The 15,833-nt window shown below is 47.3% G+C and overlaps 1 protein-coding gene across 1 annotated transcript in view; it reads right to left on the bottom strand.

Moving 5' to 3' along the window:
* Positions 1-348: 348 nt before the first annotated feature.
* HK2 (hexokinase 2) overlaps positions 349-15,833 on the bottom strand; it is a 61,823-nt gene continuing 46,338 nt past the window's right edge. Inside the window, exons 9-18 of the mRNA XM_042932812.1 lie at positions 15,504-15,737; positions 14,212-14,516; positions 12,726-12,874; positions 12,375-12,494; positions 8,751-8,846; positions 8,197-8,296; positions 7,916-8,099; positions 6,507-6,662; positions 5,034-5,267; positions 349-2,662 (exon numbers count right to left, since the gene is read on the bottom strand). Of these exons, the coding sequence (XP_042788746.1) occupies positions 2,518-2,662; positions 5,034-5,267; positions 6,507-6,662; positions 7,916-8,099; positions 8,197-8,296; positions 8,751-8,846; positions 12,375-12,494; positions 12,726-12,874; positions 14,212-14,516; positions 15,504-15,737 (1,723 nt within the window). The 3' untranslated portion in view covers positions 349-2,517. The remainder of the gene's footprint in view (positions 2,663-5,033; positions 5,268-6,506; positions 6,663-7,915; positions 8,100-8,196; positions 8,297-8,750; positions 8,847-12,374; positions 12,495-12,725; positions 12,875-14,211; positions 14,517-15,503; positions 15,738-15,833) is intronic.

The raw sequence follows: 15,833 nt of genomic DNA, 5'->3' as shown, positions 1-15,833 counted from the left end.
GTGAATCACATGCCTACAGAGACCAGCCACAGGCCCCTGAAGGCTCTGCTAATATCTCGGCCAAACTCCCTAAACAGTATTCTGCTGCACCAGTCATGGTTCTTCACCGATGCTTGAAAGTTACAGGCTCAAAAATGGCCTAGGAAAGGTCATCTATCTTCCAGTTCCATTGGAACAGAGTTTCTGAGAAGAGAAATATCTGGGGTCAAGACCAAGTCTTGGCCACATGCCTGTCAAGCAAGCACATACAGTCAAAATCAAGATACTCATTAATTACTCACACCAGTTAGAACATCCTCATATGCTCAAAAGATGAGTACATTCTTCAAAATTCTCAGGAATCACACACTGAATATTTTGAAAAATGTTAAAATTTATTAATAGTTAACATCACATAGTTAATTCAACTAGTTCCTTATTATACATGACAACATCTTTACTAGACTGAGTGCTCAATAATTTGAGATTCAACACATCCCGGTCAAAGATTGAGATTCACCATATTTACATCAGGCAAAGCAGCATCAGCAAGGAACTGTCACCTAACTGTGGGAACACAAACATTCAAAATGCATATTCCAGCATTCCTTTTTGGAAACCAACAACACATGTGTAATAGCCACACACACAGCACTACCTTTAAAAAAGGTGCAATTTCATACACAGTGCCTAATTTTCAAGTTTAAAAGTTAAAAATCATCTCTACTTCTTGGGCATTCTTTAGTGATACACAAACTTAAACATTGTTCTCAGTACAAGTGTGAGAGATGTGCAAAAACTGGGTGCTACTGAGTCGTGTCTTTCCTTCCTTGTTTTCATCCTTGATTCCTACTCAATAGTGTTATGGGGCCATTCCCTCTTTACCATGTAGTTGCAGTGTGTGTGGGTGCATATTTTAGGGAAGAAATGGGCTTTTGGACTCAGAATTAACTGCACTCCTGAAAAGTAAGAGTATACAAGATTTTATGCCACCCCACTCCCCCCAACCGCACCAACAGTTTGAAATAAATACTGTGTATAAAAACAGCTCAGCCTAGAGAAGCCCTTGGACGATGCTTCTCATAAAACATTTATGAAACAAACCGATTTTGCTCGGAGGGCACAAATCCACCAAAAGTGTTGTCCCTGAGGTTTTCTTTGTTTGATTGTTTCATTGTTCAGTTTTGGTTTGCTATTAACAGATTTTTTTTTTTTAAATGTTTTTGGTGGCTTCCTTTATCTTCTTGGAGAGCTTAAAAAATACTACTGACTGCCCTAAGAATGATAATTCCTAAGCAGTGAGTCTGTCTGAAATGATTCCTGTTTCCTTTGGTTAAGAGCCTGGGTAATATTGCCCCAGGAAGGTCTAGACAGAGCAGCCAGTCGCTATGGTTTTTTTTAGTCCATAGACCCAGCTTCCCTCACTGTTCCCTGCCTTCCACGTTTCTGAGTCTGCAAGTTAAAAAGGAGCCGGGAAGGAGCTACTTGGCCATTCACTCACCTTGAAGAGGCTTCCCTTCTCTTCCCGCAGGCGAATGAGGTATTTCTAGTAACCTGTCAGTATCTTCACCTTCCATCCTGAAATTACGCTCATCTACTACAGAGGCCAAGTCTGAAGACACCCTGTGTATTTATACACATAACAAATTGACATATAAATACATTACATACAGCCCATCGTTACATACAGTGTCAAGATAAAGGAGTAGATGTACTTCATGAAGTAAATAAATTTCAAACATAAATTAAAATGAAAGTAGGGTTGTTTCCACTTCTGCAGGAAAAATTTTAAAAACAGACCAAAAAAGTCTCCCCATCCCCCCGAAGGTCCATTGCTCATGGATGACTCAGGAACCCACAAGGAGATATGACAAGCCCACTTGCAGGATGTGTCAACTCATGGCTTTGATTTTGCTTGCTCAGATTCGGGATGCTTTAATTCCAGGAAGAGCATCGCTGGAACCCATCATGCTTGAAAAGTGAGGTTAAAGAGGGGCCGTCATATGGCTATCCATGGATTTCCCTCCATCGCTGCCTCTTCTCCCACCCCGCCACTTCTGCCTGTGGAGGATCAGGCTCAAGTTATTGGAGATCCCCACAGATCTCAGAGCAGAAACGACATCCACCTCCATACTGGGGAATGCTCTTTACCTAGAAATGTCACGTTCAGGGTCCATGGTGAAGCAACCGTATCTTTTCATTAGTGTCCCCATTCTGTGAGATTATACAGGGACATGGAATTTGGCCAGGGGGATTACTAAAGGTTAAAATTTGCCTTCTTAAGTTTTCAGAGAACCAATAGGAAGAGTTGTGACAAGTATGAACAAGTCCTTACTTCAAAACCTATTTATCTCAGGAGGGCTAAGTCTTGGGCTCTGAACTCTGCAGTGAGTACACATAGAGACAACACCCAGTCCGACGGGTCTTCCTCTGCCAAAGAAAACCCAAGGGGTCTGTCTCTGACACAGGGGATGACATCTTATAATTTAAAGGAGGGAAGAGAGGGAACTCCAGGAAGTCCCTTCCAATTTCAGGACTCTATCGCTGTCCAGCCTCACGGATGCGGCAGGCCACAGCAGTGATGAGAGCTGCCCCCTTCCCGCTGCCATCCTCTGACTCCAGGAAGGACACATCACATTTCGGAGCCAGGTCTTTCACCGTCTCATGCATGACTTTGGCAAAGCTGTAAACGTGGGGAGGAAGACACAGGAAAAAAAAACTTCCTTAGTCATGATTGATTTGTGTCCTCAGAGATGAGACCCTAAGAAGTTATGCTGGAAACCCAAAAATTATTAAGATGACCAAGAGGACGACAGCTACCATGTATTAAACACTCTGTATCGTGTATCTGAAAACCAAGGCTTGTGAAGGCTGGCAACATGCCCAAATTCTATGTCATAGCAGGCAAGTGGGGAGCAGAGATCCTTGTAAGACAATCATCGGAGATTCTGGAAGCTGTGTTCTTGAAAGTAATCAGGGGCGCCTGGGTGGCTCAGTCGGTTAAGCATCCGACTTCAGCTCAGGTCATGATTTCGCGGTTCGTGAGCTCAAGCCCCGCATCGGGCTCCGTGCTGACAGCTCAGAGCCTGAAGCCTGCTTTGAATTCTGTGTGTGTGTCTCTCTCTCTGCCCCTCCCCTGCTCACATACTGTCTCTCTCCCTCCTTCAAAAAATAAACATTAAAAAGATTTTATATGCTAATTTGGATGTAAATTTTTAAAAATAAAAAATTAAATTAAAAAACAATAAATAAAAATAAATTTAAATTAAAAAAAAAGTAATCAGTGGAAGAGAAGTTCAACAGTCACAGGCATCACAAGTATACCCTGCAGAAGAGCATATCTTGTCCCTAGATTCTGGAAGATAAAGCCCCATGCACTTGAAACTTCATTTTCCAGGGGTATGGACTCACATCAGATCCACATCTAATCCAAAATGCCACTAAAGATAAAAGGAGCAGGTTCATGGGTGGCTGTAGGCCCATTACGGTGATCACAGAGCCTTTCAATATGGGACTAGAGAAAGAGATGGTCACCATGTACCCCAACATAGCAGGGTCAGGAAGGCCTCCTCATCTATGAAGCAAGCCTCAGTGCCAGTGGCTTGGCTTCTGTCCCCCTCCCAACTCTCCTCTGGGACCAAGATTCCTACTCTTCAGTGACATTGACCATCAAGACAAGGGACTTGTGACTTCTCAAGTTTCCCTCTTTTAACTATCTGTGTAAACTCTGGGCAAGTCTCTCAACTCCTCGAGAAACAGTCATGCTGCGAGCAGGCAACATTTCAATAGAGGAGTCTCTCTTTCCTCACTCTGCCTCACCTACTGCCCAGACCAGGGTAACAGCTCTGTTCTTTTAACTTTGAGCTGAAAAGCTTGTAGGGGGGAGGGGCGGGGGGAAGGGATTGGGGTACTTCCTAAATTAAAAATGATTCATTCAAAACAAATGCAAATGAGTGAAGAAGGGAGAGGAACAATGGCTGATGAGAGAAGAAGAGAGATGGAGAAACAGGAAAAAGTGTAGAAAGAAAAGAAAATTCAGTGCTTCCACATTGGGGAAGTTTGAAGGACACGCTTTATAAAAAGGGCCAGACAGGGGAGGCTGGGTAGCTCAGTCAGTTGAACATCCAGACTCTTGATTTCAGCTCAGGTCATGATCCCAGGGTCCTGAGATCGAGCCCTGCCAAGAGCTCTGCACTGAGTGCGGAGCCTGTTTTGAGATTCTCTCTCTCTCCTTCTGCCCCTCCCCAATGCTATGCTTGTGCACTCTCTCTCTCTCTCTCTCTCTCTAAAAAAAAAAAAAAAAAAAAAAAAAATTTAAGGGCAAGACAGTAGATCCACTTTCAGCTTTGTGGCAACTAGTCTGCCATTGTAGAGTGAAAGCAGCCAGAGACAACATATACATGAGTGGGCATGGCTCATGTTTACAAAAACAGTCATGGCTATAATCTACCAGCCCCCATACCAAACTGCAGAAAATATCTCGCTCCAGAGTTCCCCTACATTTCCTCGAATGTTCACAGGAGCAGTGTTTGTAACAGACAAAATCTAGAAATAACCCAATATCCATTAGCAGAACAGTAAACTATAGTATACTCATTCAAAGGTATGCTATGCAGCCCTGAAAATTAATGAACTGCAATTGCATTCTTCCATGTGGATGTGTCTCAAAGCTATAAATGCTGTGTGCAGAAAGCCAGTCACAAAAGAGGAGATGCCATAGGACTCCCCTTATGGCAGGCTCAAAATTAAGTAAAACGGAACCATAGCGATGCATACACAGATAAGCAGGGAAAGGAAGCAAGGGACTAAGTCACCAGAGTACCTTCCCTGGCAGGGGACAGGGGCGTAGCGCCTGGGTCTTCCAAGCTGGGTGGTAAAACACAGACCTACTTCTGGTTCTTAACCTTTAAAGTAAAGCATATATATTATAGACACTCATTTGGAATGTCAGGTGCTTTGCTATAAACTAAGAAGAGAAAGGAAGGAAGGAAAAGCAAGGAAAGAACAGATGGAGAAAGAAAGCTGGACAAGGAGAGTGGAGGTCAGGCACTCACTGAGGATGTAGCTTGTAGAGGGTCCCATCCACGCCTACTGTCACTTTGAGGGTGTCCAGCCCACGGTTTTCTCGTATTTTGTCCACCACGGCGGCCATGCCCGCACCACAGAGCTGGGCCGCCCGCCGTGCCACCACCGTGCACACCTCTTTGACGATGATGCTGTCGTCACAGGTGCTCTCGAGCCCCAGGTGGTGCAGGATGGCACGTACCTGCAGCAGGGCTAGGCAGTCACTGGGGGGGTGGGGGGAAGGGGACAGACAGGGAGTGGTCAGTCACATACACTAGGGGCTGGTGGCCCACCCACCACTCCAGGGGACTGGTCACGTAGGAGCTTCCTGAGAGGTGGATCCTGTTCTTGAACTCAGTTCAGGGACCCATGCTCATCCCACTGGACCACACGGAGCCCACCTGAGTGTGACGGGAACGTAAAGAAACGGGCTCCTATTCCAGTTTGCCCAGGCGAGGCAGGGCACTGCTACCATACAACTGGCACTCAAGAAAAAAGGAAATTCACCATCTATGTATTCCACTCATTTGGAAAGAATAAAGACAGTGACAATGCTTGTAGTTGGCATTTTCAGCTTTCTTATCCATTTTCTTATTGCTGTTCACAGGTCAGCAGGACAAGCATCACCTGCCAGCAGAGACCCTGTTCTGTCTCTGCTCCCCCACCCGGGGTGGTCTGATAACTACTCGCGGCTCAGGAAACAAATGTAAATACAATGGTAAAAAAATAAATATTATATAAAGGGAGCTGTTTTAGAACCCTGGAATCAGCTTCCTGCACACAGACAGACATGCACACTAGAACATATTCTTTCTATTCACTGGTGCAGATGTCCTGGAGCCCCACTCATGCCAGTCATCCAGTTCCTGTTTTCCCATACACCTGACAGTAATGCATAGCATTAATTATTAAAGGGCTCCGAAATTCACTATGGTAATTTGGAACGGTCTTTGCTCCCATTAGACTGGAGGAGGGGGGTTTTGCTTTAATGAGCCACCACATGGCCTGATTTCTTCTGCATTGCCATTGCCTGGCATGCCAATCTTCACTCGATCCTGGCTGCCTTATTACCACAGCAGCAGTTAAGAAGCACCCTCCCGCCAGGTGCAAGCACTTTAATAGGCTAGTTTCCTTTGTGCATTCCAGTTTATATCCTATGAGCAGGTATCTTTCTACCTTTGATAGTTGATCTAAAACCCACCCACATTACTTTGCATGGGGGGTGAGGGGGTGCCTTGTGCCAGCTCAGCAGGATTTTTCATGAGAATGTTATATATTTGCTCTTAAAATGCCAACTATCCATAACTTTAAATAAACACTATAGACAACAAATGTGTTTGCTACTAAACTGACCTTTATGTAAGCCGTGCCCCGACCTTACTTGAGCTACGGAAATCCTTCAGCTTGTCTGTCCATGAGAAGGAGGATACGGTCCCACCCTTCCTCGGGCCCTAAATTCTCACCTCTCAATCTGAGACAGGAACTTAGTTTCAAAGATTCCTCTTGTCTTGAGTCGTTCTGAGATGCGGCCACGGAAGAGCAGCCCACGCTTGGTGAAATCGATGAGGATGTTACGGACAATCTCGCCCAAATACATGCCACTGATCATTTTCTCAAACCTGCAATGCAGATAATGTGCATGGAGGTTAAGCAGGAAGGTGAGATGCCCAGCACATTAGAAAGTAGAGGGCATGCAGGTTCCCCCTGGTGGGAAAGGAAGTGCTATTTGATTCACTTGGGCAGGATTCCTGGTATCTGCATACATTGACCCACAGCCTTCGGCAAAACTGACTACAGTGCCTGAGGCCCATGGGGTTCCCTGGGATCATCTCCATCTTCTGGGCTCATCTCCCTTCTGGTGCTTACTCCCAATTCCAAGAAGGAAAACACACTCAAACCCCATCTCCAAGAAAACGGCAGGATGCTGAGTCTTAATCCTTAACTTCATCAGACATTCAGCATGTTTTCTCTCCAAACTAATCATTATCACTTTACTTGAGTGCCAACTGGAGAAGCCCGGTCTTGGCCACCAGAACTGATGTGACAGCTCGGTGGCTTGAGGGCCTTTTGGCCCTCAATAGTGCCTTTAAAAAAGCTGAGGCCCCCAGTTGCAACCAAGACCCCCATCCCCACTCCATCTTGTCCCACCCTTTCTTTCATTAATGACACTTATCTGGCCCCTAGAGGCATTTTCGTCTGTGACTTGTACTCTTGACCAAAGTATATTCTGCAGAACTATGGTCCCTGATTAATCCAATTAGGAAACACTACACACAACATCTCCCCAATGGGAAGTGTGCTCGCAGCTCAGAGCACCTCCCCATCATGCTTTGTGAGGCTAGGGCTGGCCCTTGTCCAGTCCTGACTATAGAGGATGCTACATAATGAATGGATGAGGAGGAGGAAGAGACTCCTGTTTGCTTCCTGTTCCTCTCTGTTACACCAGCTTCTTTACCCTACTATCAGCAGATGACTCAACTGTCTTTCCTCACAGTCCCAGACCTAGGTTTTAACACCATCCCTTCCTGTTCTCACAGGCAGTGGTAGGAAGGCTGCCTCTGACATTTCCTAGCTCTGTGTTCCTCAGTGTCCCCTTTACATCTTTTCATCCTTCTAAAACCTGTGTCACCAGTTCCCTTTAAGAAATGCTCCTCAAAACACAACTCTTGTTTTCCCAACTGGATTCTGAAGGTGTCATAGTCCAAGCAGTAGTACTTCCCAGATGTTATTTGAAAACCCTTGCCAAGGAAATTTCTTCTATTGACGTCTCAGAAACAGGTGTCCTGGGACTTGCTGTTGCAGAGGATCTGACCACTTGCTACAGTGCAGTTGGGGTACATGTACCAGGACTCGCAGGCACTGGGGTAACTACCTCTGTTTGCCAGGGTTGAGAGAAAGCTCATCCACAGCCACATCAAATTCCGTGCGGAAGTCGTCCAGGCACCCGTTGTCCCCGAAGGCCCCCCACTCCATGTTGACACACATCCGGCCCTCCTCCCCTTCCACCAGCTCCACGTTCCGCATCTCCTCCATGTAGCAGGCGTTGCTGCCCGTGCCTGCCAATCACAAACGCGTCAGGGCCTCACTCTGCACCGTCCCCACACCCGTCTGAGGCCATGGGTCACAGCGCAGGAAGGACTGCTGGGGCTTTACCAACAATGAGGCCGATTTCACAGTGAGGGTCTTCATAGCCACAGGTCATCATCGTCCCAACTGTGTCATTCACCACGGCGACCACATCCAGGTCAAACTCCTAAGAGGGCAAAAGCAGATCCCCAGTCCACCAAAGAACCACAACATGTTCTTTCAGACCCTTGCAAGGGAGACTGATATGTATAGAAAGTGTATTTGATACAGCCTGGCTCATTCTCACTTTTTGTTCAAATGTCACCTCCTCAGAGACCTTTCCCGGTTGTGCTATTTAGGAATGCCCTTCTCCAGCCCACTCACTCTGTCCTCACCTGACTTCATGTCTCTTCACAGCTCTAAGGCACCTGACATTAGCTCACGGGTTTGTTTATAGTACCAGAGTTTGTTGTGGTCATTCCTGAATCCCCAGTGCCAAGAGAAGGGCTCGACACGCAGCGGACACTCGGTCACCACCGAAGGACCACGCTAATTCTCCCCCTAACCCACGCAACCACACCCAACACTTCCCCGCTTTCCGAACACGGGTCATTCTGGGCCTCGTGGCATGCCTCTCCCACCTCTCGCCGGTGAATGGCTTCCTTCAGCAGGGTGACCACATCCTCTCCCTCGCAGCCCGATGCCTTGAAGCCTTTAGTCCACTTGAGGAGGATGCTCTAAAAGTCACATAAGAGCACAGATGAGGACAGCAGAGGAGGGTTCCTGTGTCATTCCCGGGGCCCGGCTATGCCTCTCGTTCTCAACCTCACCAGGTAGTACAGATTCCCTTTAATGACCAATCATCCCTCCCACAAATGATTGCATACCCCCTATGCGTGTGTTCCATTGTTTAATCCTCACAGCAAACTGGTGACATAGTTATCATTATTGTGCCCATTTTCTAGGTAACTGTGGCTCTGGAGTAACTTGCCCAAGGCCTGAAGCTTAGGGGAGAGGAGCGGGACTCACCCCCAGGCCAGCTGACTCCATGGGCCCCTAAGTACCACATCACTGTCCCCTGCAGGGAGCTAAGTTCTATACAAGTGTTTCTTTTGCTGGGAAAAGCAGTTTGCTCTGCCCTGTCCTATATTCACATCAGAAGGGTCAGAGTCTGTCTCTTCATTGTCGAATTCCAGGATGGTGTGAACAAGTGCCTTGCTTGGGTGACAGTTGGGTGACAGCTAGGCTTCACATCATCCCAGTGAGGGAAGCACTCTAGGCTCTTCAGAGTCACCCATAAGCCACTCGTCTTTAATGTGGCCGTCTGCCGTGTCACAGGGCCCCCTGGGGAATACACACATGGAGATTTTACATGTGGGAGAAGTGTTTCGGTTATTGTCCCCTGGTTTCCTCTTTGCTGCTGGAACCCATCGGAAAACAGCATCAAGAACTATTGGGCCACCTCCCTGCAAGGCCAGAATCCATAAATGGACTGTGTGCTCACTACCCACCCTCTTTCATGGTTTCTCCAGGCCTTGCTCAGCCTCACCCCTGCTTGGCATTTCATGGCCCAGGAGTTTAGAGTCACAAGTCAACCTGGATGTGTCACGCTGTGTTCAGATCCCAGGAGATTTGGAAAAATAAGACATGATCCCAGCAGTGTCTTGGCTTACATACCTACATCCAAACAACTGTGTGCTCATCTCTAGCTGTCTTGCCTACAAATTAGTTTCACATCTCTAATGAAATTTTATAATTAGCACTTTCAAGTTTACAGAATGATCAAATAACATTATTTCAGGTGGTCCTTAATAATAAGACACGCAGAGAGGCCCGTGAAGCTGGGGAGACTTGCCCAGGGCCACGAGGTGGTCAAGGCAGCTTGGGGCTTCTGGGCCTCAGCACCTGCTGATTTTCCACTCAATAAGACAATCTTACCAGAGCAGATCCCGGCTCACAGACCGATTGAACAACAGAGAGAACGCAGCCTCTGTTTGATCTGCTCTTAATTTTCACAGTGCTAGACGGAACACGTACTCCCTACAGAAACTTAGAACATAAAGAATGAAATCTAACACAATGACCTGGAATCTTACCATGCAGGAAGAAACAGTGAATATGTTGTTGGGTTACCTGATAAACTCTTAAAGATAGATACATGCTGGCATGAAAAGTAAGGCATGTCTATTTAAAAATATTTCAGCAGGAAAATCCTAGAAGCAAACACACTGGAGTCCTATGTTCTCATCTTCTGATGATGAAGGTATTTTTTGTGGGTTTCTATACTATAGAGATTATCTTTTTCTTAAAAACATTTTTGTTAGTCTTACCACCAGTTTTTTCCCACATCATTGAAATTTCTTCCAAAAACATTCGTTGCTGATACCCGGCAGTGAATGGCTCAGAACTTATTAACTATTTCCCAACTGTTGAACAATTGGGTTAGTTTCTAATGTTTTCATTATAATAAGCAATGTTTCATTAAGAAACATGTAAATATTTTTCTGCACGTTTGGTAATTCCCTTTGGTAAATTGATGTAAATGGAGTAGCCTTTGAAAACCCGGTGCATTGACACTGAGAAACATAATGTGAAAAGACAAAGGAATCAGAAAAACTGGGGAGAGGGAATTGGTATAAGCTTCCAGTGACAGGGTAAGTGAGTACTCAGGATGGAATGAACATCATGATGGCAACAGCAAGCACTGCCATAGGGTATATTAGAAAGTTAAGAGTAGATCCTAAGAGTTCTCATCACAAGGAAAACGAACCACTTTTATTCTTTTTCTTTTTTTGTATCTGTAGGAGATGACAGATGTAAACTTATTTGTGGTGATCATTTCACAACATATGTAAGTCAAATCACTGTGCTGTACACCTTAAACTTATACAGTGTGCATGTTAATATCTCAATAAAACTGGAAAGGAACAGAAAAGTGAAAAGCAACACTGTACCCTTAACACTGGACAAATGGTGACACATGTTGGGAAATACTGGATTAGGTAAGGGTTTTTATTGCACGACATCCTAAAACTTTCACTGTACTAGTGCACATGAATTTAACTCAGAGGGGAGGAGGAGGAAGCATTTACAAAACTCAGCTGAGCAACAGGAGGGTTGCTATTCCGGGGATCCTGTGGGAAATGCTGGCCTTTCTTCCCTACTGGACCAACCTCCCTACACCTGTGACATTTCCCACCTACATGCCCTCCTCCACACTGCCAGGCCTGCCTGCCTTTCTTCCCCATCAACTCATGCTTTGGACTTGGAAGATGATCCAAGTATTTTTCATGCCTTCCAGGTATGTGCTCGGGTAATATCACACTGCGCATCCTCAGGGCCTCAGAACCCCATCAGTACCACGTTCCAAACAGCAGCTCATGCCTTCCTGAGCTTGCTTACATCACAGTTTGTTTGTAAGCACCTCAAGTAGGAATCATGCCTTTTGTACCCTGGCCACTCTGTCTACCACATACTGACCAGTTGTAAACACGCATGTGAGCTTCTAGAAGACCAATGGAGACAGAGGAACAACTGCTTAGACAACAGTATTCTAACATCTAATATGCTGATAATCAATGCAGAATAAGCCCAAGCATGACCTACTCAGCTCTCCTACATTCTCAACACACCATGTCTGGGATATGTGAGAGCACCAGCTCTTTGCCCACCTGCTTCATTCCTACGTGGCAAGTTGAAAGGGAATGAAAAGCAAAGCTAAGACTAGAGAAGCACCAGAGCATCTAAACAACAGAAGATTAATGAAAATGCCCCAAGCCCAAAACAGGCCTCAGGGACAGGTGAGCATCACTGAAAACATGGCTTTGGGTATCGGGAAACCAGAATTCAAATCTTGTCTTGGCTATTCCCAAGCCTTCTGATCTGAAGCAAAATACTTGGCATCTCTATAGATTTTGTTTTCCTTTCTGCAAAATGAGCATATGAACGAACACCTATCTTACACAGTTGCTGTGAGCGTTAAGTAAGATAATGCACATAGGCAGCCTAGCACAGTGCCTGGCAGATAGTACTTTAAAAATGTTCGTTGCTAATATTTGGTTAGCATCATCATCATCCCTAAGATTCTTACCTACTTTACCTCTACCAGTTCCAACTGAATCATTCCCATCAACAGGCCCCTCATCATAACTGCTTACTCATGCCCTTCTTTTCCTCCTCTCAGCTCAACTTTCTGCCCCGCTCCAAACTCTGGCTGGTGGAGAGTCCATAAAGCCCACAGGCAAGCCCTCTGGGAAGGCGGTTACCTCATCCAGGCTGTTCTGCTGGCAGGGGAAGGAGAAGGTGAAACCCAGAGGCAGGGACACGCCCTTCATGCCCATGTACTCAAGGAAGTCGGCGATGCACTGGACGATGTGGTCAAAGAGCTGCAGGGAGAAGACAGGCTCTGAGGGAGGGGCCCTGGCCAGGGCAGGCTGCCCCCAGCAGCTCCTCTCAGGAGAAATGCAAGCTCAGGCACTAACATGAGTGAAGACAAGGCCAGGGCCCTGGCCCACCTAGCCTTCCCTGGGACCATGGCTGAGCAGAGAAAGCACTGTCCTCCAGGGTGAGAAGTGGATGTCTGCTGGGGTCCCCTCCCAGAAGCCACCTTGACTCACCTCATCCCCTGTGCCATGCATGACCTCCTGTGGGATAGAGTAGATCTTGTTGTGCATCTCCACTCCGCGCCTCTTCCCATTCCTCACACGTACCAGCAGGACCCGGAAATTGGTACCCCCAAGGTCCAAGGCCAGGAAGTCACCTTTCTCTGCAAAATAAACCCGGGAAGATGATGCACTGGGGCACAGCAGAGGGTGACAGTCTAAAGCACTTTCCCCTAATGGGGAGCTCTCCTGGCAGCCCCTCAACACCCTCAGGGATGATGGACTGTGTGCTCCACCTAACAGGAAAGAAAAGTAAGACCCCTGAGGGCCAGAGCCATGCTGTCTCCTTAGCAGTCCTCAGATGAGTTCAGGTGGGTCCCAGAGGTCACAATGAGCTCTGCAGGAAACCAGAAATTGTGATACAGTATACTCAAAAATATCTAAACTTGTCATTTGTGCTAAATCAAAGGCTACCTTATGTTAGCTTCTAGAATAGAGTAAAAAATAGCAGAGTTCAACTCTTTAAAGGAAATTGAAGGGAAATCTTTTCACATGAGAAAACCCTCCTTTGTTGGGCAATCATAAGGTGCTACGTGCCTCAAACATACTCCTCACGCAGCCCTCAGGCAGCCATGAGAAAGAGGCACCGCATTTCCCTCTGATGGAGGAGGGAGACCTGGCTGACCTAGGCTGAGTCACTCGCTCAGGCCCACAGAGCCAGAAGAGGGTAGAGCAGGGACCAAGGTCCAGTCTTGGCCCAACTGCTATGCTGGCTTACTCAACGTCAGTTCTCTCCGAATTGGGAAAAGATCTCCATTTCTTAATTTGTAAGACCTAAACCACAGGTCAGCAATCTTTTTCTACAAAGGGTTGGGCAGTAAACATTTCAGGTCTTGTGAGCCACAGTCCTGCTGCAACCACACAACTTTGTCATGGTGGTGCAGAGCAGCCATAAATAATATGTGGACAAATGGGCATGGCTGTGTATTAGGAAAACTTTATTTAAAAAAATAGGCAGTGGGCCAGATGTAGCTCATGGGCGTTAGTTTGCCAACCCCTGACCTAGGATTTATAAGAACTGGCCCTGGAACCAAAAACTCCTGGGTTTGAATCCCAGCTCTGCCATTTTCTAGCTGTGTGAACTTGGGCAGGTTTCTCAATTTTTCAGTGTCTCAGTTTTGTGCCAAGCATATTAGTTTGTTAACAAAATTAATTACTAATTGCTGTTAACCGTTAAAAATTAAGTTTATATGTGTAAAGCGCTTACAGAAGTGTCTGACACATAGTAAGCATTCAGTAAGTGTTTATCATTATTACTATTCAGTTTGTAGCAGGGGAATGCCTTGCCTGAGCTTACTGAACACTAGGATTGCCTAGTGCTAGAGCTGAAGAAACATGTTCTGGTCCAAATATCCAACGCCATGGCTAAGGGAGTCCTCCTGGGCATCAACACCATGAAACAGGCCCAGCACCGCGAGCTGGGAGGCAGCCTGCCGCATACCTGTGCCATCAGGGGTGGCACACACGTAGGTGGGCAGCATCTTGACGGGGGCAATGGCGTGGGTCTCCTTGCTCAGACCTCGCTCCATTTCTACCTTCATCCTCTTCTTAACCTCCAGCAGCTGCTCACGGTTCAGCTTCAGAGACTCCAGGGTATTCTGGCGGGCTCTGTGTTGGTCAGCCAGCCGGTAGGCCACTGCCGTCACCATGGCTGCCCCCTTGCCACTGCCATCCTCGGAACGCAGGAAACGGACGTCGCAGTCGGGCACCAGGCGCCGAACCGTCTTGTGAAGACGCTTGGCGAAACTGCAGTCACCAAGACAGGGTAAGACATGGGTGTCCGCGGTTAGGGTCAATGGTGCAAAGGGCTCACCGCCTCAGCTCAAAGGCCGGGAGGCATCTGCAGGAGCAGATGCCACCCTGATCATCTTCTCCCCACTCTCCCAAGTCAGGGTCATCACCGTGTTAATTAAAGCTCAGCTATGCAACTGTGACCGCCCTGGCTGGGTGAAGGGAAGGACTGTTGTAGGAAGTCACTACCCACTGCACACAATCACAGTAAGTAATGTAGTAAGACCCTGTATCTCAGGCTGAACCCTTCCGAATCAGAATCTGCCTCTTAACAAGATCCTCAGGTGATTCATGTGCACTAGACTAGAAAACCAGGGAATGCTAGGCCTGAGACCTTCTGCATCAACCATTCAGTTAATGAAGGCCCGTTGACCTGGCGCTCCTATTAGATAAAAATGATTAGATAATGAGTAAGTACAATAGAGAGATGGCCAGGTCCCAACTGCAATTTGAATATCTTGGACCCAAGGGATCCAAACATGGAGGGAAAGGCAGGATGAATTCAATACCCAGATCAGCCAGAGAGGCTGAACTAGGGTGTCCCCTGGCAGAAGACACAGTACCCGCAGAGCCCACCCAGAATCATGAGAGAGTCAAAGAAACAAGTACAGAGAAACCCTAACTCCTAAACAGGAGGGTGGCAGAAAGAGCACTCCCCCTCCCCCGCCCCCCACCGCCAGCCAGGGGGGCCCTGGATAGAGCTGTAGTCATCAAGAGCCTTCAGACATGGCTTGAACCCCTGCCAGGGACACACCTTCCTGATCCTCACATGCCCAGCTGGGAGCTAATTCTACAGAGCTCCTCAACTCCGCGTCCCTCCCCACTGTGCCAGAATGCAAACCAGAGTTGGCTGGGCAGTCACTAGGGTCTCTCTCAGGCCTGTCAGTGGTCTCCAAGTGCTCTGGGGGCCCTGTCACTATGGGTCCCAGCACGCTGACTCACTGAGGGTGCTTCTTGTAGACAGAACCATCAACCCCAATGGTGGAGCGCAGCCTCTCCTCGCCCTTGTTCTCCTTGATGCGCCGCAGCACGGCTGCCAGGGTGGCTGCACACAGGCTGGCTGAGCGTGTGGACACGATCTGGCACACCCGGTGAGTGGCCACGCAGTCCTCCTGCGTCGGGTCTATGCCCAGCCGCACTAGCACCTCACGGGCCTTCCGGATGCCGTCCTTCTCCCTAGGAAACAGAAGGACAGTGTGTGGGCATGTGTCCAACCCACTGTGGCCAGGGGGAGGGGGTATGTCAGCTGACAAGAAAACCGTTCAGCTCCAG

This window comes from Panthera leo, chromosome A3 (genome assembly GCF_018350215.1).
Source record: "Panthera leo isolate Ple1 chromosome A3, P.leo_Ple1_pat1.1, whole genome shotgun sequence".
NCBI lineage: Eukaryota > Metazoa > Chordata > Mammalia > Carnivora > Felidae > Panthera > Panthera leo.
The sequence above is the reverse complement of the archived record's forward strand: the minus strand, read 5'-3'. Positions and strand labels throughout refer to the sequence as shown.